The sequence below is a fragment of the Amblyomma maculatum genome, chromosome 8 (assembly GCF_055883805.1).
Source record: "Amblyomma maculatum isolate TAMU_Amacu chromosome 8, ASM5588380v1, whole genome shotgun sequence".
Taxonomy (NCBI): Eukaryota; Metazoa; Arthropoda; class Arachnida; order Ixodida; family Ixodidae; genus Amblyomma; species Amblyomma maculatum.
The window spans coordinates 103,074,687-103,095,870 of NC_139351.1; the positions used below are offsets into that span (position 1 = coordinate 103,074,687).

Below are 21,184 nucleotides of genomic sequence, written 5' to 3' on the forward strand. Positions count from 1 at the left end.
TTGATTAAAGCGAGGTTTTATATGTCGGGTGATCGCCTACGCTATCGCGTCATGTCCTTAAGGGCGGAGCTTAGGTGTCCCCCATAATTTCTTTTCTTGCGATTTTTCCTTCTAGCTTTCATATTCGTGTCCATCCCCCCCGACCAAATGGACTTCCAAAGTCAGATAATCTTGTTCAGATGGCTTGGTTAATTTATCTAGCCGCTAACACCGTGACTCAACAGGACGAGATAAACAGTGTAATTTTATTAAGTGCAGGTCATTGTAAATCACGACGGTAAATCTTGACGGAGCAAGGGCAGCCAAGGAGTGCTCTGGCGCAAGGTATTTTTGCTTTGCGTCGTTAAATAACCATTTTCCAAGCAATTCACCCAAGTTAAGCCGAGCACCCGGCCAGGACAAAGTTTGTACCCAGAGTACCATCGGTGGGCACTTCCCACACGCGAGGCGGATGGTCATACAACTAGGCCACCGCTGCGGTCAATAAACAAATTATTTCGAACAATTTCACAATGCCTGAATTGAGGGGGACATTTAAATTCAGCCTAAAGGGTATGATGACACAACGCCTTTGTCCTCTGGGCATTTCCGCACTACGCCGCGGAAACCGCTTTCGTGCTGACAATGCCGAACAAGAAAGGAGCGTTTTCACCCAGGCGCAATCTGTGTGGCAACGACGTATCAGATCGCGAAGGAGTTCCGGCGGCCGCCTCACGCCGGCGCCACTATGCCATGTCATGCAAAGAAGAAACGACAAACGTGCACTTTGCTACGCGCTTAATTACTAATTACGTAACTAGAACTCTAATTACGTATAACGAGAGGAAGATGGCTACACGGTATGAAAGAGCACTGAACAAGGGTGCAGCCCCCCCCCCCCCCCCCCCCCGAAACCTCAGTTCTAATTAGCACACACTGATTAGCTTTAACCCATACCACTTTATGTGAAATATCACGACATATAGTAATCTAGGTCGCATCAAAGCCGTACAAGCGTTCCTTCGTGTTTAGCTGTCGACCGAAGGGCCGTGACTCGTGAGGTCAAGTACCGGCTGAAAAATATCGATTTTTTGCTTGTGTATAGTTACGGAAGGCACTTAAGTTAACTCTACTGTATTTTTATGGCTACCTAGTGGTACGGGCAGAGGCATATTATTTTATTCTCTTTTTGGCTGCCTCACCATATTATATGTATTTTTATGCCATAGGCATAAATACGTGACAAGGGTTTATCGGCACAACGCCACCTTTTACGGTGAATGGGAGCCTTGAAGTTATCGTTCCAGCTGGAAGCAGTTCTTATGGTATAAAGAACTTTTAAAGGCGATGCGTGGTAACCTTATCATTTTCTATAAAAACTGCGTAGCGAATATAACAAAACACGTTGTAAACACCGGAAACGCAGCCTCTGGCCAAACTGTGAGCGCGCAGTTCTGCGCAACTGGTAATCAACTGATAACCGCAAAAGCGACAGTGCACTCACGAGAGCAGCTTGTTGCATTCCTTGCAGCGGAAGCAGTTCTTGTGGTAAAAGTTCTTCTCGGCGATGATGCGCTCGACAGGGTAGACGTGCGTGCCGCACTTGCGGCAGAAGCACTTGCTCTCGTCGATATTGATCTGCACAAAGCAAGAAAAGCGCGACAACCATTGTAATTTACCGAACTAGTTCAGTTTTCTTAGCACTTCCTGGCTCCCTCGGTATAATCTACAAATTCAACAGGGCAGCGTCAATAGCTACTGGTCCTCCGTCTAAGCTAAAACCTATCCCCGCGCACGAAACAAAACCATTTGAATATCCTGAAACTCCTAACACGCCTTCCACTTCGATCACTTGGCGAACCACAGGCTAACTCGTTGTACCCACGACGAAGTGTGGCGCTGTTTGATTGTGAATTCCAGTCGTCGATTCGGAGCACTTCCCAGTCGGCTTCTAAAGCGTAAGCTTTACTGTACTCTGGATGAAACTTCGGATTTTGCCTGGCTGGGTCTGAATATCCTTGACTGCAGATATACACTGCACCTTCAGTTTCCCCAAAACCAAATTAAACAAAAAATCCGACAAATACTGTGCCTCTCCTTTCCTGTAAACGAATTAATTTTTAAAGAAAAACATCGAAAGACAGCTGCTAAAGGCGCTATCGCGTCTATTGAGGCGAAGCTTGGGTTTCCGCCTAATTAATACAGGCATACAAAGTGCAACCTCGCCAAACCATGTAAACCCATGCTCAACATAGCTTGCGCTCGTATAACTAAGCTAAAATCATGCTTAAGCCATCGCTTTTTTTCTTCTGTTCTCTCTACAGCAAGGCCCATTCGAATGGCAGACCAGGATCGGGAACCGCTTGTTTAAGAGAAAAATTGGAAGCAGTCGCAGAGGAAGTATGGTCCCGTGGTCAAGAGCAGAGTTCCCAAACTTTCCAGCATCAAGGAACCACTACAGTCATCAACTTGTGGCCGTGAACCCCTTCCTTCCTGGCCCTCAGTTTTACCGCCGTTTAGTTCACTTCTGGAAGCATTTGTTTCTTAGCTTGCCTTCGGTATGTTGTTTTTTTTTTTTTTTTTGGCGCGCTGCAACAACACTACCGACAAAAGAAGGAACGCAGAACAGACAAGACGAACAGAATCCGAGGTCGGCTTATCCGTCCGGCGTTCCTTCCTATGTTAGCAGTGTTGCTGTAGCGCGCCAGAAACAAAAATGCAGAACTAACTGACCCCTATTTTAGCATTGCTTGCTTTCGGTAATTTTTAAATTAAATTCACACTCTCCCTAATGCTCACGCTTTTGAATATAAGAAAAGAATATAGAAAACTTCAGCAGTTGTCGTGCTAGTTGGCTTAAATCTTGTGATGCCATGAAAGGCTATCCGCAAAAAATGACAAAAGGACAACACAAAACAGAGGAAACGACTCGTTTCCGCCGTTTTGTGTTGTCCGTTTTTTTTTTTTGCGCATAGCCTTTCATGGCATTACAAGAAAACTTTAGCCACAAGGCCAATGTTCTTCCTCATTCGCGCACTCGACCAGCTGAACTGCTCACAGAATCACATGGTAGCTTGCCTGGCTTTAAGTGGCTAATCTGCCGCTTCTTAATCCGGCGGCGGGGGCGTTTTTCTTTTTATTTGGGCAGATAGTAGCAAGCTTTTGAACAGGGGGACCCTATCTGTTAGGGGGATAAAGGAATAGTAAGGCGCGATTGTTTTTATTGGGGCAGATAGTGGCAAGCTTTTGAACAGGGGTACCCTATCTGTTAGGGGGATAAAGGAATAGTAAGGCGCGATTGTTTTTATTTCGGCAGATAGTGGCAAGCTTTTGAACAGGGGTACCCTATCTGTTAGGGGGATAAAGGAATAGTAAGGCGCGATTGTTTTTATTTCGGCAGATAGTGGCAAGCTTTTGAACAGGGGGGCCCTATCTGTTAGGGGGATAAAGGAATAGTAAGGCGCGATTGTTTTTATTTCGGCAGATAGTGGCAAGCTTTTGAACAGGGGGACCCTATCTGTTAGGGGGATAAAGGAATAGTAAGGCGCGATTGTTTTTATTTGGGCAGATAGTGGCAAGCTTTTGAACACGGGGACCCTATCTGTTAGGGGGATAAAGGAATAGTAAGGCGCTATTGTTTTTATTTGGGCAGATAGTGGCAAGCTTTTGAACAGGGGTACCCTATCTGTTAGGGTGATAAAGGAATAGTAAGGCGCGATCGTTTTTATTTGGGCAGATAGTGGCAAGCTTTTGAACAGGGGTACCCTATCTGTTAGGGGGATAAAGGAATAGTAAGGCGCGATTGTTTTTATTTGGGCAGATAGTGGCAAGCTTTTGAACAGGGGTACCCTATCTGTTAGGGGGATAAAGGAATAGTAAGGCGCGATTGTTTTTATTTGGGCAGATAGTGGCAAGCTTTTGAACACGGGGACCCTATCTGTTAGGGGGATAAAGGAATAGTAAGGCGCGATTGTTTTTATTTGGGCAGATAGTGGCAAGCTTTTGAACACGGGGACCCTATCTGTTAGGGGGATAAAGGAATAGTAAGGCGCGATCGTTTTTATTTGGGCAGATAGTGGCAAGCTTTTGAACACGGGGACCCTATCTGTTAGGGGGATAAAGGGATAGTAAGGCGCGATCGTTTTTATTTGAGCAGATAGTGGCAAGCTTTTGAACACGGGGACCCTATCTGTTAGGGGGATAAAGGAATAGTAAGGCGCGATTGTTTTTATTGGGCAGATAGTGGCAAGCTTTTGAACACGGGGACCCTATCTGTTAGGGAGATAAAGGAATAGTAAGGCGCGATTGTTTTTATTTGGGCAGATAGTGGCAAGCTTTTGACACGGGGACCCTATCTGTTAGGGGGATAAAGGAATAGTAAGGCGCGATTGTTTTTATTTGGGCAGATAGTGGCAAGCTTTTGAACACGGGGACCCTATCTGTTAGGGGGATAAAGGAGTAGTAGGGCGCGATTGTTTTTATTTGAGCAGATAGTGGCAAGCTTTTGAACACGGGGACCCTTTCTTTTAGGGGGATAAAGGAATAGTAAGGCGCGATCGTTTTTATTTGGGCAGATAGTGGCAAGCTTTTGAACACGGGGACCCTATCTGTTAGGGGGATAAAGGAATAGTAAGGTGCGATCGTTTTTATTTGGGCAGATAGTGGCAAGCTTTTGAGCAGGGGGACCCTATAGCTGTTAAGGGGATAAAGAAATAGTATAAGGCGCGATTGTGCGCGTGCAGAATACGATGCAGAAAGTGTACAGGACGTGGTGTTGTGTGGTGTGGTTAGCGTCCCACACCTCCGACATCATTCAAAATCTGCCTACTGGCTTTATGGCGCCAATAAAATCGCCGGCGGCAAAACTTCACCTCGTCGCTCCTGGTGCCCTCGAAATGCGCAATGAGCCGCCCACGCCATTTTTGCCTTGACTCCCCAGACCGTACATCTTTTCGCCGCAAGAAGTGGACAGTGAAAGAAGTGCTAGCAGACCCGTGTGCTCGCCCGCGGAATTCATTTGAGAACCACTAGACTAGAGCGAAAAATGGCGCCACCGTAAATACAATATTCTTAAACAGCAATTCATACACCGCGAATACCCCTGGATGACGACGTTTCGTATTTCGCTATACTCTACTGGACTCGAGACGTGCATTCGTTCTCGGAAACAGTAGCTAAATACGAAGCGACGCTCTTTTCTGCGCGAAGATTAAATTATTCCAATTGTGCGTTTTCCCTTATTCAATAACTTTCAGCAGAAATGTCAGGCTGTAATGTTCCCCGCACTTTCACTTTCCCCGCAGTTCTGAGTATGCCTCGAAAAGAGTCGTATTGTTACAATTGGAGCCATGTTTTATGTCTTACAATAGCCAAGACAAAAGCGAAACCTCGACTCCTCGGCATTCCTCCGCATCTCCATGGTGGCTGAAATGCAGAGCAATCTTTTCCTTTAGGTATCATTAGAGAGTTATAGCACCATGAGATGAGTGATCTGCTACCGCAAGCGGCCGGTGCGCGCATGCTGCTTGGTCCCGACGCAGCGCAGATTAACCTCGCAGAAGCGGATCACGATATGTAATAACTATATATTTAATAACTCAATGGTCTCGAACGCTCCACCGAAAGCGGCAGAATAGACCAGAAGTGTGCCGTTCTGCAGCAGACAACGCACGCGGGAAAGCGCAAAGAAAGTTGGGTATTTTCATTGTCATCGGCAGGCGAGGAGGCACAGCTGACTTGCTCCGGCGAAAGTTACGGCACAAATGTTCCAAACGTAGATTCGGGGCGGGTGCTATCTGCTGCATTGAGACACTCTGTGGAGGAGCAGGTGGACCGCGCTCCAGAGCTACTCGAATTCACCAGAAGATCGTGGGCTCGGTTTCGGTCACGGCGGCCACCTTTCGCAGCAGGAAAATTATCTAGAAAAGGGTTTTATCACAAGCGCAATATTTAAAGAGAAGTCCTTGGACAGCAATTTCGGTGCATGTTAAGTGAATCCTGCGAAGAGCTCCTAATGCACCTTTGGTACGTCTACTATGAAACGAAGAATCACCAGGAGTCATGTCGAGCACTCGCAGCAGACAATTGAACGTCGTGACGTGTCAATTTTCCTTGAAGTGCTTGCAACTTTTCGCGCACTTTCGTGCGACGTTACAGCCCGCAGAAATGGAAACTGAAACATCTTAGCGAAAAGCAGTGTCGCGTTAAACTTTTCTTAAGGCACAGTGATGCACTGTTTTTTTCAAATTCCTGGACACCATTATCAGCACGAACACAGACATCAATTAAAGGCATACACATAACGCCGAGCGAAGAAACACAGCTGCTTCTGCGGGTGCAGCTCACGCCTGAAGGGAATTTGTTGACTCAGGTCAGGTACGTCATCACATGAAAGAAACACGAGGCACTAGTTCGTCCGCGATGGAGACACTAAAGGGCAACACAGATCCGTACTTCTACAAGCAGACAAAGTTGAAAAAAAAACTAGAGCGAAGGATGTGGCAAGTCATTCAACCACACACACACACACATGATTAATGCAGACAAACTGAACCTCCTCTTGATCTGGTTCAGGATATGCAAAACACATAATTGGACTCATAATGAGCCTGTGGCGTTTAAAGCGAGAACGCCAGTATACTTCTCGATCACCGTGAGCTCTCTCCCTTTCGGGCCTCTATTTACGCAGTGTTGCGCCAGAATATCCGAAAGAAGTCGGCAACAAGGAAGCAGAGGCCACAGTAGCAACTGAAGAGCTCCGTGGAAAAAGCCGTGTCGCAATTCAGGACTCAACCTCTGAACGGCTGGACGACGGCCAAGCCCGTGGTCTAAAACGAACAGCGCCGCGAGACGGTATCCGTCAGAGGTGTCGGCGAGACAGCCCAAACTCTCAAGAGAGCTGTGCTGCTCTCCCGTCTCGGACCAGGGAGCAAGCGTGCCGCCCCTTGGGAAAGGCGCGAAGACATACCGCGCGGCACCGTCTACGCGTCAGAAGAGTCTGCGCGAGATAACACCGAGTCCCGTAAGAACTAGGTCAGCTATGGCCCCGCGCCGAAAGGAAACGCCACTGTATGCAAAGCTCTAACGTTACTATACTGCGAATCTTCCCATAGGGCCCACATATAAATAAAACGGCGGTCAAAGCTGGTCAAAATTCGGGTGTTCACGGATAGTGGCTCCGCCTGCGGTCAATAAAGTAAACTGCTTCCAAATTACGAACTTATATTATCGGTTGAATGCACAACCACCTGGCAAGTAAAAAAAAAAAGAAAACTCAGGGGGCACTTTGACGATCCAAAGTGCGCAGTTGTGACGTCACTACACATGCGAGATTGTGGCTACTATAGGTGTCGGTTGAGGTTTGCGCACGAGGGCACTGAGCATGCGCAGTGAGTGCGTTTAAGATGCCTCAAAGCTTACTACTTAACCAATTATCACTGAATTAAATAATCGTAATTAGGTAAATTGACTAATAAGCACTACCTAATTAACTAATTATAGCTAACACATTCATACACCTACTACAACTACATCTACTACTGCATCACTGATTAACTATCAGTATTGAAACCATCCTTATACTTCTGGAAATGACAGATGCCGCAGACGCACGGACACGCCAGCGAATAATGAGCCATAAAAGGCTTCCGCCTTAAGAAATCGTCGTATCAGCCGTGGAGATAACCGAGAGGGTCAAGAAAACAAAAAAGAAGCCCTTTTCAGAGACGTACTCCCCCGTCCTTTTTATTTGACGCTCCCTGTATGATTTTCTCTTCCTCTTCCTTTCTATCCCTTTATTTTAACCACCTCAGTTCAGGAGCTTCACATGTTTATATAGCAGATAACCGGGCAGGTAAACATATTTTTTACTTCCTATTCTTTTTTTATTTTAGAATAAATAACCACTTGCTACTAATTTCGGAACATGATTGATTACAGTGGCAGAGAGCTTTTGTTGGCCGTTTCTAGATAGTTCTGCAATTCATAAGCACCCAAAAAGTGCATACTAAACCTATAGTTACGTTTTGAAGCGCAGCTCAAGGACTAACGGCCGTTGTCTATAGGCGAGGGGTAACCTGATGGTGGCTCCCCTGTATTCGTCGGAAAATAAAGTCTTTCCATCCCTTTCTGGAGTGGTCAGAGCTCTGGCTAGACGTGGATATCGGGGCAGAAGTCATGTGACCCGCCATGGTTATGGCCCCAGTCGGTGTTTTCTTTGGAGTCGTCGCAGGGTGTCAGTTGTGGCCGACACTAGACACGACCGCGTGTTTACCATATGAAGGCCTGCTCTCTGACAAACCGGGCGAGTCAAGAGTAGCGGTTCAAGGGCATCCTTCTAAATGCAGAAATAAAGACGAGTGCTTATATGCTGCGAGAACCTTGACACGCTCACGAAATATCCTTACACTGGAAAAACGCGAGGCAGGCTAGAGGTTGCAAGACCAAATGTAATGTAAACAGAACTCGCGTCAGCTGCCAACGAGGCGGTCCGAAAGACCAGAGGATGTTCAGACAGAGCGCGACTTCAAGCTGACTGCGAAAACAACCTTAGCGCCATGACTCATACGCTTTGCGCGAGATGTTATAACACCCCGCAGAAAGTATATAGGCGACGATATTTCATGACGAATCTCGTCCATGTCGTAAACAGGACGCGGTTACGTCGTGATGCGTCCGTGAATTGGCCGAGCTGTACAAGCCACTGTCTGCACATGAAACTGCACAAGAAAGGTCTAGTCCGCCGAAAGTGAGAAATTCTCATCATAAGAGAACGGAACGACCGGATACACAGTTGGGGTCCGATATCGCGCCAAATAACGCTTAAAGAAAACTTGCCTACATTCAGAATCGTCCCCAATGCGCGATGACAGTGGCCACTTGGCCATATTTCGTAAAGCAGTTTACTGATAACCCTTCACCTCCTCATTCCTAACTTAATTTAGCCCGCTATTAGATGCTAGAGAATGAGTTCAGTTGAGTTCAGTTCAGTCGTTCAGTCGTGTCCGATTATTCGTGACCCTATGGACCATATCACGCCACGCTTTCCGGTCTCTCACTATCTTCCTAACATCACATAACTTCATCTGCAGCGCCTCGAGGATGCCATCTAACCATCGCATTCGCTGCCTACCCCTTCTCCGGCGACCCTCAACCTTTCCCAACATCCAATCTTTCTCCAGCGACTCCTCTCTTCTCATCAGATGACCAAAGTAGCTGAGCTTTAACTTTAGAATTTGACCCTCCAATGAGCAGTCAGACAACTTATCAATTCGTGGGGACGGAGATACGAGTTGCGAGAACGTTTTTGCAGGCTAGTTGGTGCATTACTGAAATTGGTTTACAACGCAGACAGAGAAACACGGGAAGGCTTAGTTTAGTTTATGGGGTTTAAATTCCCAAAACGACTCCGGCTATGATAGACGCCGTAGTGGAGGGCTCCGAAAATTTCGACCGCCTGGGATTCTTCATAAAACGTGCACTGACAACGCACAGCACACGGACGCCTTGCTTTTCGCTTCCATCGAAAAGTGGGCCGCCCCTGCTGGGATTCGAACCCGCATCCTCGGGCACAGCAGTCGAGCGCCCTAACCACTGAGCCACATCACGGCGGTTTGAAACACAGGAAGAAACGAAGTGACAGGACAGACCGACAGGAGTTGTTAGTGTTAGTAACGCTCTGTCCTGTCACTTCGTTCCTTCCTGTGTTTGGCTGACGCTGCAAACCAACTTCCCGCAGATATTGTTTACACCAAAGCTGACTGAACTAGCGGCCCCGTGTTCATTAATATCCCCGCGGTGCGTAGCTTTCGCTAATCAACAGGTGCTGACAAAGACAGCTCACGAGAAGAGGCCACTCTGGCCATGTTACTCGGGCAACCTCTGTTTTAATTATTTTACTTGATTGCGCAACATTCATAAAACACCTGTTCGATTTTATTTTTTTCGCAAGCACTAATAGTGCCTGCACGATAGTTGCGGCTTCTTTCTAGTATTCCACTTAAGAAGAAGGTGAATGCTTGCTGCATAAGGCGAGTTGGGGTGGGATCTGTTTTGGCAGTCACGTACCGAGCTAGCCTCGTTCCTACATGGTTAACGGATGGGGCCTGCGAAACTTAGCAGATACGAAACTGGCTGCTTAAAGCCTTTCTGCTTAAAACTTGCTGGAGCAGCAAGATATCTGAGATACCTGTGACGTGCGGGAATCAGCCACACTGGCTGTTGCAATAATGATTGCCCAGCAGACCATAATCGCCATTTAAGAAATGCCTCGTGAACGCGATCTCATTTACCACGTCGTTCAATAAAGCCCACGGTGACCCTCTAATTTTTTTACATATTCCATTAGCCCTGAGGCAATAAACAACGTTATTAAAAAAAAGACAGGAATGTGTGTAAAGCGAACCCAAGGTAAAGTAAGATTACGTGATATGTTATCCTTACTCCTGTATGAAAATCTGACCAAGGCATTCCGCATCAAAGGAAATGGTAGCATTGTATAAGCACCTCCTTTCTTACCATTAGTAATAATATTAATGAAAATGCATCTTGAGATTGAATTGAGCGAGACGTGTGTGGCTACCATCTCTGCTCTGATCGGCGCATGTACAGCTCCCTCTGTTCCGTTTTGATTATTTTGCATTCTGTTCACTCGCATCCGCAGTGAATAAACAGTTTCAAGTTTCGCGTGTCCCGTCTCTCTCTTACTGCGCGGAGACTGCTTTGGCGCTAAGTTCATTTTACGAAACATTATATACCAACTAGGTCCTCTGCACTTATCAAGTATTGCTGAAGTGTTATTGAAGACACCGCCCCTTTTCCGCCAATAGTATAGGATGCCAGGATTCACGACGTGCAAAACACAAGTTGGACTGCTGCATCTATATACTCGCAAACAACGCAAAGCAGCCACCAGAGCAGCGACAGCGAGCCACGATTTTCAACAGGACACTCACTTGCCTGAGCATGCAGGTCGAAGCCGTTCGCGACTGAGGACGAACACACTGACGCCTTCCTGCAACTCCTAAAGACGCCCCTCTCGGTGTTCGCGACACCCGTCTTCCTCTTCTCGCCGGACGCCGCCAACACGGCCCTGCCACCAACACGAGTTCGCAACAGAGCCCAGACAAAGAGGGCCGCGCATCCGGCCAGCACGGACACAGCCGTCATCATCCACAGGTCGTCCATGATCACTGCCATCTCTGCTCTTGTGGACATCGTGGGCACACAACGGACTCGCGGAAGCGACGGCAAACGGGAGTTCCGCGTTTACAGACAGACGGAGAACAACGCATAAATGGCGCCCACGACAGGCGGACGCTGGCTCTGCAGTTCCAATGGCCACAATGTAGAGTCCTCCGCGGAAGCGAGCAGCCGGAGGCGCGGGCGTAAGCGACACGGTAACCCAAAGCCCGCGCACGCGACGGAAACCAGACGTGCCTCGGGGCAGATGCCGCAGGCATCTACGCGACTCAGTTTCACTCGCGTTTCGTGTGGCACCGCCGCTGCTGTCGCTGTACTCGTATTGCCGGTGTGTCTGTGTGTATACTGGTAGAACCCGAGTGGTTTACATTCATCTGCGCCGTGAGCACGCGCTCGGCCCGGAAACGAACTCTACGTGCGTTTCCGGATGCCCCGCTCTTGACTGACGCGAGACGCGTTGTATCCGGAGACTGGATGCCGCGTCCGTATCGGAGGCAAGGCCTTTTTCAAAGAGGGCGGACCAGGGAGTCCGCGTGTCTGTGAATGAGACACTATCGGGAAGCCCGAGCAGAAAATGATTAGGACGCTTGCCTAGTGGTGTGCCAATTAACGCCTAATTTCGCATAGCAACAGGTACGGGAACTGTCACAAGGGACACCATTAACCAAAGCTGAAGAACCAATTCATCTTTACGTCGAACATGAAAAGACAACGAAAAAATCCCGCTTCTCCAGAAAGATAGCCAGTAGAAAAACTATCTACATTACCAATGTCTCTCATGCATATTAGGGCGGTGATCTTTCGTCGCGTTCTAATCTACATTACCAATGTCTCGCATGCATATTAGGGCGGTGATCTTTCGTCGCGTGCAAATAATATTTTTCCTTTATTTTACTAATGGTTGTAAAGAAAATACACGGAGCGTAGCATGTAGGGTGATGAGTGTGACTGACGCAGCGTAGGGTCCTAGTTCTGCGAATCAAAGGAGGATGGGATCCAGTCTATCAGGCCCATATAGCGGGGAAATGTGTTGCGAGAATTTGCATCGTTCTTGTGGACGAAATTTGATGTCCAATCGATGCTTTTAAAAAAAATCTCAACCCATGCCAGGAAATAACGGCATAGGGTAATTACTCCAGATCGCTTCTATTGACCCAAGTGGCACCCTGAGTAAACAGCAAGTCAAAGTTCGTACCGCTTCCACACACCACGCCCGATACGTACAGTCCATTACTTCATATCTGATATTATTTAAACAGGCATCTGAACGTAATCCTTAGCTTAATTAAGCTTACCGAAGGAAGGAGTTAACCCCGAGAGCTGTCGATTATTCTGTCCTACTCAGACATACGCTCGTCCTGCCCTAATTTCTTTCATCTTTCTGCCTTGTTACCTGCCACCGCCAATTATGTTTCGCTTTCGCTGGCACTGACTCTAATTGAATATAATTAACCGCTCTAGTCATGACACGGCATGGCTCCCTTTCTATATTATTGCTGTTACAAATACCAACCAAGGGAGTAATTATGCTTCTCCAGCATTAAAAAAAATAATGATAACTTCGGAGCCTGAGAGCGATGTTAACCCCGCCGCACCCTCGCGTCTCCGTTAAAAGAACGGCAAGTGTGAGGAACATGCAACACTGGTTAGCTGGTGCGTTGGTTTCCGGTTGCTATACGAACTTGTAAATTAATAATTAGAGAACGGTTTCGGCTATCGCATTTGCTGCATCCCATGCACGGAAAAAAAGAAAGTGAGGAGGAGGGTGTCCAGCGACAATAGCAAAGCCTAGTAGCGAAAACTTAAGAAGAAAGCTGCGACCTATATGTTATAGCGTACTGCACGTACGTTTTACAACTCCCCCGCTATACCGCAACCCAACAGGCGGTCATGAGATGGCAAGCGTTATGTTGAGCGTGGCTGAAAGCGTGTGTTCGCCGAAAACCCCGGGATCCCAATGAAATTTCTGGTTTGCCAATACAGCGATGACATCAAGGTCCTGATGTCATTCAACCACTTTTGCGAAATGCCCCCCCCCCCCCCCCTTCCTCCTAAGAAAGAAAAACGCTTCTCGCAGAATAGAAAAAAGCGGTCGAGCGGGAAACCAGCCGCTGCCCTTTCGGTTGCAAGCTGGGCGTGCTACCGCGGTACATGACTGAGCAGCGATCGTTCAGAGCGATGCCCTGCGCGACAGCCTCATAAGCTGAAAATAGGACCACCAATTAGCTCCACTAAGCAGAACTAGTACTTACCTCTACCATCTCGCCAAACTATGTAGCTCTATAATTAGCGCGACTAATTAGGACCAATAATTAGCGAGAATGCATGCTGTTCACGAGGCTTTGATGTTGTTTCAACTCAAGGATACCTAACCGGCTCCAATTTTTTTTTTCTTGCTGGTACTTGCTCTGTGCAAAATGGTCAAAGTGGAACAGGCCTAGATTGTGAGGCCGGTGAAGTAAACTCTACGAGGGCTCCAGCCCCACCCGTACAGTTAGATGCATCGACGCTGCTTTGACCATGTTTTAAAACAGCGCTTTCTTTTGTTGATCATGCTGTCTACAACTAAATTCCGCTAGTTTAGCAATACCAGTGATGAAGTCAACCACGCATGACAGTAGTAGTAATAATAATAATAATAATAATAATAATAATAATAATAATAATAATAATAATAATAATAATAATAATAATAATAATAATAATAATAATAATAATAATAATCAGCCGAGTGCGTCCACTAGACCACAAAGGCCTCTCACGCTGGTCTCTCGTTAGTCGTGTCCTCGGGAATCCGCGGCCTCCGTGTTTCAGCAAATTTTCTAACCTCATTTAATGCTGCGATTTCGACAAGTTGGGACTAACCTTCATAGCAGACAGACAACGAACACCAGAGCGTGCAAGCGTTGTGCTGAGCTATGAATCCTAATTCTGCTCTCTGCATGAACCCTTGTGACGCCCGTGTGCCTCTCTTTGCAGCTCAAACCGGGGGACAGGAACGGGAAAACGAAACCAAGCGCTCTTTACACAAGACGTTTACCATCACCATCGTGACCCTAATCGGTTTAAGTACCCTCGCTGCAGGCAAGAAATACTCTTCCATTCCAATTAAAACGGTCGTGTGGTTGGCGCTGCGCCCGTTAGCTTTCCATTCACAACCGACTGCACTATGCTCCCTGCCACTCCTTGCTACGCTTGCCTTCCTTATCTACTACGTTACCGTACACGAGAACCACTGGTTATGCTTCCGGCGCGCTGCATGACTGAGCGGGGTGTCAGGTGCTTACCTTGTTGAACTTGTTCTGCAGCCTCTGCTTGTCGATCTTGACCTCCTCGATGACGCCGCTGTTCTCGTGGTGGCTGTGCTGCTCCTCCTCGTGCGAGCTGCTCGTGAAGCTAGACTTCTGCGCACACAGACCACGAGAAACAGAAGAGACCACGCTAAGCGATGCGTTCGACTACGCGCTTCTTCTGGCACCGGCTAAAAAGTACGCGCACAACACAAACACACGCAAACCCGGGCGTTCCCAGCGCGAATTGAACCCTTCCCTCCAGAGTGCGCTGTGCCGATCGAGCAAGCAGCTGGCCTCCGACGCAGCATAGTCGTCGTCGTTCGTGCAGCTGCTGCCCTGGCCACTTGTCCGTACGCAACCGATTTCTCCCGCTTTTTGCACGATCTGTCACTATCAATCTCGACAGGGAAAAGTCATACGCGCGAGTCACAACCTGCTATAGCTTGTCCGAGCGCTTTGTTTGAAGCTACGTGGCAACAGAAAAAGGTTCGCTAAACCGCTCGTTTGTTTGTTTATTTGTAAATGCCGCGAACATTCTGTGGGATCTTGGTCATGCAACAACAAGGACATGAACATGCACAGGCAGGCGCTATAATGCTTGGAATGAAAATTATAAGGTATTATGCCTATAGCTGAGGAGGTAGACACGATGAGGTCGAAGGTATCGCATGTAAATTGCAACAAGTGCGACAGATAGCAGGTTGCAGAACACTGTGTCCGTTCTAACACCGTATTTTCTTAACTGAGTTATTCTAAAGAAACGAATCAGCCTTTCCCGCGCTTCCGTAGCCAACAGGAACACCGAAAAGAATAGAGAGATTTAGCTTACCGTGATCCGCGATCCGTCACCGTGACACTCTACCGTTCGTGAGCGGGCGGGGCGCACAAGCTGATTGATCCCGACGCGGCAGGTGTATGCGCCGACAAGTATGTGGCGCCATCTATCGGCGTCAAGGGGATCTCGGCATGCGCAATGAAATGCGCGGTGGCGGATCACGGTAGCGGATCGCGGATCACGGTAAGCTAAATCTCTCTAATATCTGAATGCAGCATAACGGAACACAAACCGCCAGCAGACACATGAATAACCCGCAGCGAATGATATTAGGGCGGCCTAACATATCAAGGTGCAAGACAAAGAAAAATTGATGGCAGAGACGCGCCGCCGGCTGGTTAGTGATGGTTTGCTTGCAGAGGTATAGCATACAGCTCTCTTAAACCGGTTATAGTTTGAGTAGGCAAATCACATTGTTGCGCTCTGTATGCTTAGGTAGTTTAAGTCGACGTGCCACCGCGCAGTATACATTTCTTATCACGAATCCCTGGCCCTGAGCGCCGATCGAACTACGCGTTCTGTGCTTGGACGTCTAAATTTACAACTACCCTGCTGTGAACGACCTCACGCGTTCGGACCTCGACATACTGATCGTTCGCCACTGTCACATATATATTATTCCGATGTTGCTGCCTTCGCATCAAGGTCTCCATATCGGAATGGTCTATTTCTTGACTCATATTTTTAAACCCTTTTGCTTTGCCGCAACTTAGGCGGTAGACGGCAGACGTCACACGCTGGCGCTTGCGATATCACGGCTGGTAGCAAGAAATCGATGTCATTGGCTGTCTCTAATATAGCAGGCTTCTCTAACCGCAAAGAGGCAGGAAAATGAAACGACAGAAGGAACAGCGACGAATTTACGCACTGCGCATTTGAATTAAAGCATACATATCGCACCATGATGATGATGATCGTGTGGTTACCCCTTTGCATTGACGGAAGGGGAGGTGGAGGTGCGCTGTGCACCTTGTTTGTTGTAATCCAAAGTTTGACGGAACGCCGTCTGGTCAGGTAGTAGCATAGTTATTCTGTAGGGTCACTGACCACTTGTCAAAATAGATGATTGACGTTTCGGAACCCCTACGGGGTTCCGAAACCGGGGAGCCTCTTCTATCGCCCGGTTCTCCTTTGTGAACAAGGAACCCGTAGGGGTTCCGAAACGTCAATCATCTATTTTGACAAGTGGTCAGTGACCCTACAGAATAACCTTGTTTGTTTACATCAAATTGAAGGAAAGAAAAACAATCACAAGGAAGGAGATGGCGCGTCAGTCATTGAACTCTCCTTCAGTGACTCCATGGCGACTCTAACTGCGCGCCCTCTAGCAGAGGCGTCCCCACTCCTTAGTTATGCGGTTGAAAGCCAAGGCGATTGACTTACTAGAGATTTTATGTCAATCGGCACGATGTCCTCTGGGCAGCGGTGATTCAGCACTTCGTGTTTGTTATTCAAAGGGGAGATGTAGCTGTGCTTCTACCAGGGAAACAAAAAAAAAGAAGCAAAAAGACACCAAAAATATAAAAAAACGAGAAGCGTGGTGCAGGCAGTGCATGTTACGCTGGGTGCACACATCTTCAGCGCATACTGATAGTAAAAAGACAGTGCAAAAATGTTAAGAGCAAAACAATATGGCCAACAAACGATCAGGCAACAAAAAAGGAGTCAATGAACAATCGGGGGCAGGGTAAAGTAAAAGGAGATTTTGTAGTTAGCGTGCATATTCTGTCAAAAGCAAACATTTTACTAGGCTGCACCACAGTCGACGCCTGGAGCGATGGGCTCTTATGTAAATTGAAGTGTTCCGAAGCTTCGATGAATAGGATTAACTCGCCCCCAAACCTTATACTATCACACAATTACACCCCTACTTCTCGACCACTACAAGGACCAAAGAGTTACAAACAAAATACGGCCCCACAATCCCATATCACCATTAGGTTGTCATCTCCGCAGCACCTTTAATATTAAAATCACTAATTTTTCTGCGAGCTCAGCTACCACTGAAGCTGGGGAATCGGCTACAAAGCTTAAAACGGGACAACGGTGACTATAGGCCGCATAAATCAGGGAAAGGTCGTATCTCTTATATAATCCTCGCTTAGTTTCTTTTTCTACCGGATGCCCAAGCTAGCATAGACTCGGCAGCTTTCAGCACTCAGCCAAAGCAGCGGCAAGAACAGCCTTGCAAGGCGGCATGACGTCATGTTTGAATGCACAGCATCTAAATGTGTTTACAGCCACACAACTGCGGAACAGGGTGGAAACAATAGCGCACTGGATGTCAAACGGAAGCGTGCAATCTTTTGTTCGGCTGGTTCGAGGAGCGTGATGTTAGCTCAAAGGATGTAATTAATACACATCGCTGACCTGTTGGCCTCTTGTCTTTTTTTATTTTTAGATGTTTATAACTGAAAGAAATCATGATGCGGTAGCTAGACTAAAACCTTTTGAATACCAAAATCAAGTCCCAGGCAGTCCTAAGCAGCTGTAATGGCTGAAACCAATATTGTCGTACTAGAACCTAGGAAAAGGTGAGGACGGTATAGACGGTGAGAGGTGGTGCTGGGGTTGTGGGGAGGGGGGTTGTTCTCCGTAAAGATAGTGTCAGAAAAATGACAAAAATGAATAAACAATTGAATAGCGCGTTGAGAAGACAGGCACTTTGTGTTACAAACGTGTTCTCAGGGGCGAAGCATTTGAAACCAGAGAAGCCGCAGGGGCGTACGGCAATATATACCATTAGGTACAATTTGCATGTTTTGCCGGTGGATATCAATGCCATATCGCTCTCTCTCTCTCTGACACACACACACACACACACACACACACACACACACACACACACACACACACACACACACACACACACACACACACACACACACACACACACACACACACACACACACACACACACACGCACACACACACACACACACACACACGCGCGCGCGCGCGCACGCACACGCACACACACACACTTGTTGCATCAACTGACATGCTCAACCGCAATTTGGTTAGTAGCATGTTTATATTTCGGAAATTCTGACACAAACAGCAATGGCCGTCCAATCACTGATCTGATACCGCGTAACCAGCGTGTTGCAAGTAATAGTGAGCGCTGTTGTACAATCAGGGGAAAGGGATCCGGACAGAAAAGGCAAGCAGTGATTATACTCACCAAGGACTCGAAGTCGATGCCGGTGCTAATCACCTCACGCGACGGAGAGAGTGTGCCATTCTCCTTGATCGTCCGTTCGTAGTGACACTTCTACAAGGGCAGTCCGCATGCCACATGGAAAACACACACGCACACGCACACACGTTTCATGCCGGGCAAAGACGAACAAAAGACAGACAAACAGAAACAGTGATGTGCAAAAACAAGAACGACGTGACAGAAACGAGTGCAGTCGTTCTGTAAAAAAACAATAATAATAATAAAAGGCGTCCTCAATCAACTTTCTCCCGAAATAGGCAAGGACGAGGCGTTTGTAGGGTTTGATGAAGTGAAATTATCTGCAAGAATAATTGTTCTGGCTTGGCTTTTGTCCCTCTAGGGACAGCACTGGAAACACTTAATTATTTTCCAGCTTTTTCTTTCCCTAGCATGGCAACGTACGGTAAGTTGGTGTTATATGGTGTGGTGTCACGCTTAAACGTAATTCCATTTACAGCATCGTTTTGTTTGCCGTTCATTTATTTTTCTCCTTTCCGGCAAGTCGGCTACGAGTTTTTGAAGCAATGTCACCGTTCAGATATTCGAACTAGCCCAAAGCACTGAAGAAGAAACATTCTACAGTGAGTAAGCACATATAAGGAAGTGTGAACTGTCTCCATTCTTGTACTCGCTTCTGCACAGACAGTACCCTCTGTTGATATACTCAAATAGTTGTGCATAAATATAAATCAATTTTTATTTTGGTAACTACGTATCCTCTGGCATATGTTCAGCTAATAAATAAACTGCTGCTAAGTCACTCATCACTGAAAAGCCCATGCTGTCGTTCATGCAAGCAGTCCCCGAAATCAGGCAACCGGGGTAATCCACACGCGACACACACTTCGGTGGCATGCATGACCTTACGATGAGAAAAAATAAATAAATAAAGGAAACCTTCACGGGCGATAGGATGCAGCCAAACTTAAAAAATAAATAATACAACTCTGCGTGCTCAGTCAAATCTATTCAGCAAGCTGCTTACCAGACTAACTGTCCAAGCAGCTCTCTTGATGACAGCATATACTTCATTCGTTGTGACGTACTGCAATCCCTGACTATAGGTTCCACGAAGGACCAATACCGATTAATGCCAATGATCAGCCGCGCTTTAAAATTTGGACGGTTACCTGTTACGTGAAATGTATAAAGAGCAAGAAACGCATCCTAGTAAAAAGAATATAGAAAAATTTATGTGCTTATTTTCGGTGTACCGAAATCTGCGCTACTGCCCCATGTTTGTAGTATACATGCGCTACTGTTGACGTTCCTTTCTTTGTCTTTTTTTTTTTTTCGTAGTTGCGGTATTCAAGCTATGATTTGTATAAGAACTGACGAAAAAAAAAAACGGGTAAAAATCGTGTTTTTAATAAGGAGGCCGTACCAGAGATTTGATGTCTATTCCGGTCACGGCAATTTCCCGGAAGGCTTCCGCGTCGACGGTGTCTTTCCCGCACGATATGTAGACGTCCTTCTGCGGTCGACGACCACAGGGCGTTCGCCACAGAAAAGGAATGTTTTGCGTCAGGCAGGATCAATCACGGTGCTTAACATGCAATCACGGTAACTAAATTGTATTTTAAACAATAATTACTATTACTTTATTAAATTAGTACCTTCTATTCAGAACCCTAGCACCGCTGAATCGAAGTCACGTTTAAACTTAACAGCTGCACGGCAGGTTTGCGATATAAATGGTGGTCTGTATCGAGACTGCCGAAAATTTTTGTTATAGCGGGTAATAATAACACAAGTGTGTTAACACTAGAACATGAAAATAATTTGAAATTTTAGTAACAATAGCAATGATTGTGCAGTTGCAAGAATAATGTGTCTTCAAATTGGATCGCTGGTTATTGGAGTCAATTAACTACTGGATAACAACACGTAGATGCGAAACCATGTAATACCGATTTACAGTATACGGCCGTGGAGTACGACAGTAAGCTAGCGTAAATTACAAGCTATATGCCAACATGCATTTGCAAAATTTACCTTTCCCTAAAGCTTACGCAAGAAATCAGTTTGCGTAATATGTTCGGATATATGTGTAATTCTTTTTGTTTGTTTGTTTTTGGCATCGCAGAAGAACAATTTTAGAAATTTAGAATAAATTTATCGCATTTTTAACAAAGTCACGGGCTCTAAAGGCGTGGAACGGCGTAAACAAAACAGAATGTGGGAAAGAAACGAAGAATAATGCTTACCAGCTTCGACACCGACACTGGGCATTCGATCTCGGCTCGGTAATAATCATCGTCCAAGCCATTAGTCAGCTGTTAGGAACCAAAGATCAAAACAATAAACATGCATGTGGGTTCGGTTACTTATCCCCCCCCCCCCCCCCCTCCCTTCCGCAAGCCGTGAAATCGTTAAAGTACTTTGTAACCCCAAAATAGACGTAGCTACTACTACGCGTGGCACGCTTCTTGTACATCCACTGCTGGTTCCAAAATAAAAATAAATTTCGAGCCCTCCTAATCTATACATGTTTTCTTTTTACACTGCGATACAATAGGCTTTCCGAAAATCCAACACCCATTACCTCCACCAGCTATAAACATTACTGCATAGATTCAGATAAACACCTATAATAATTCAAGAAACGAACAAATAAATTATTGAACTGTAAAAAATGATTACAAAAGCTAACTA

General features: G+C 46.5%; 1 protein-coding gene across 10 annotated transcripts in view; it reads right to left on the minus strand.

The window, feature by feature from the left end:
* The window catches only part of LOC146182053 (uncharacterized), a 138,995-nt gene that overhangs the window by 72,620 nt on the left and 45,191 nt on the right, over positions 1-21,184 (minus strand). For 4 of the 10 annotated variants that reach the window (XM_084577050.1, XM_084577060.1, XM_084577051.1 and 1 more), the window contains 6 exons: positions 20,737-20,805; positions 19,914-20,003; positions 18,491-18,580; positions 16,690-16,782; positions 14,466-14,582; positions 1,484-1,617 (listed from right to left, as the gene is read on the minus strand). In XM_084577050.1, the coding sequence (XP_084433176.1) occupies positions 1,484-1,617; positions 14,466-14,582; positions 16,690-16,782; positions 18,491-18,580; positions 19,914-20,003; positions 20,737-20,805 (593 nt within the window). The remainder of the gene's footprint in view (positions 1-1,483; positions 1,618-14,465; positions 14,583-16,689; positions 16,783-18,490; positions 18,581-19,913; positions 20,004-20,736; positions 20,806-21,184) is intronic. The other 6 variants (XM_084577052.1, XM_084577053.1, XM_084577054.1 and 3 more) reach the window with 6 other exon arrangements.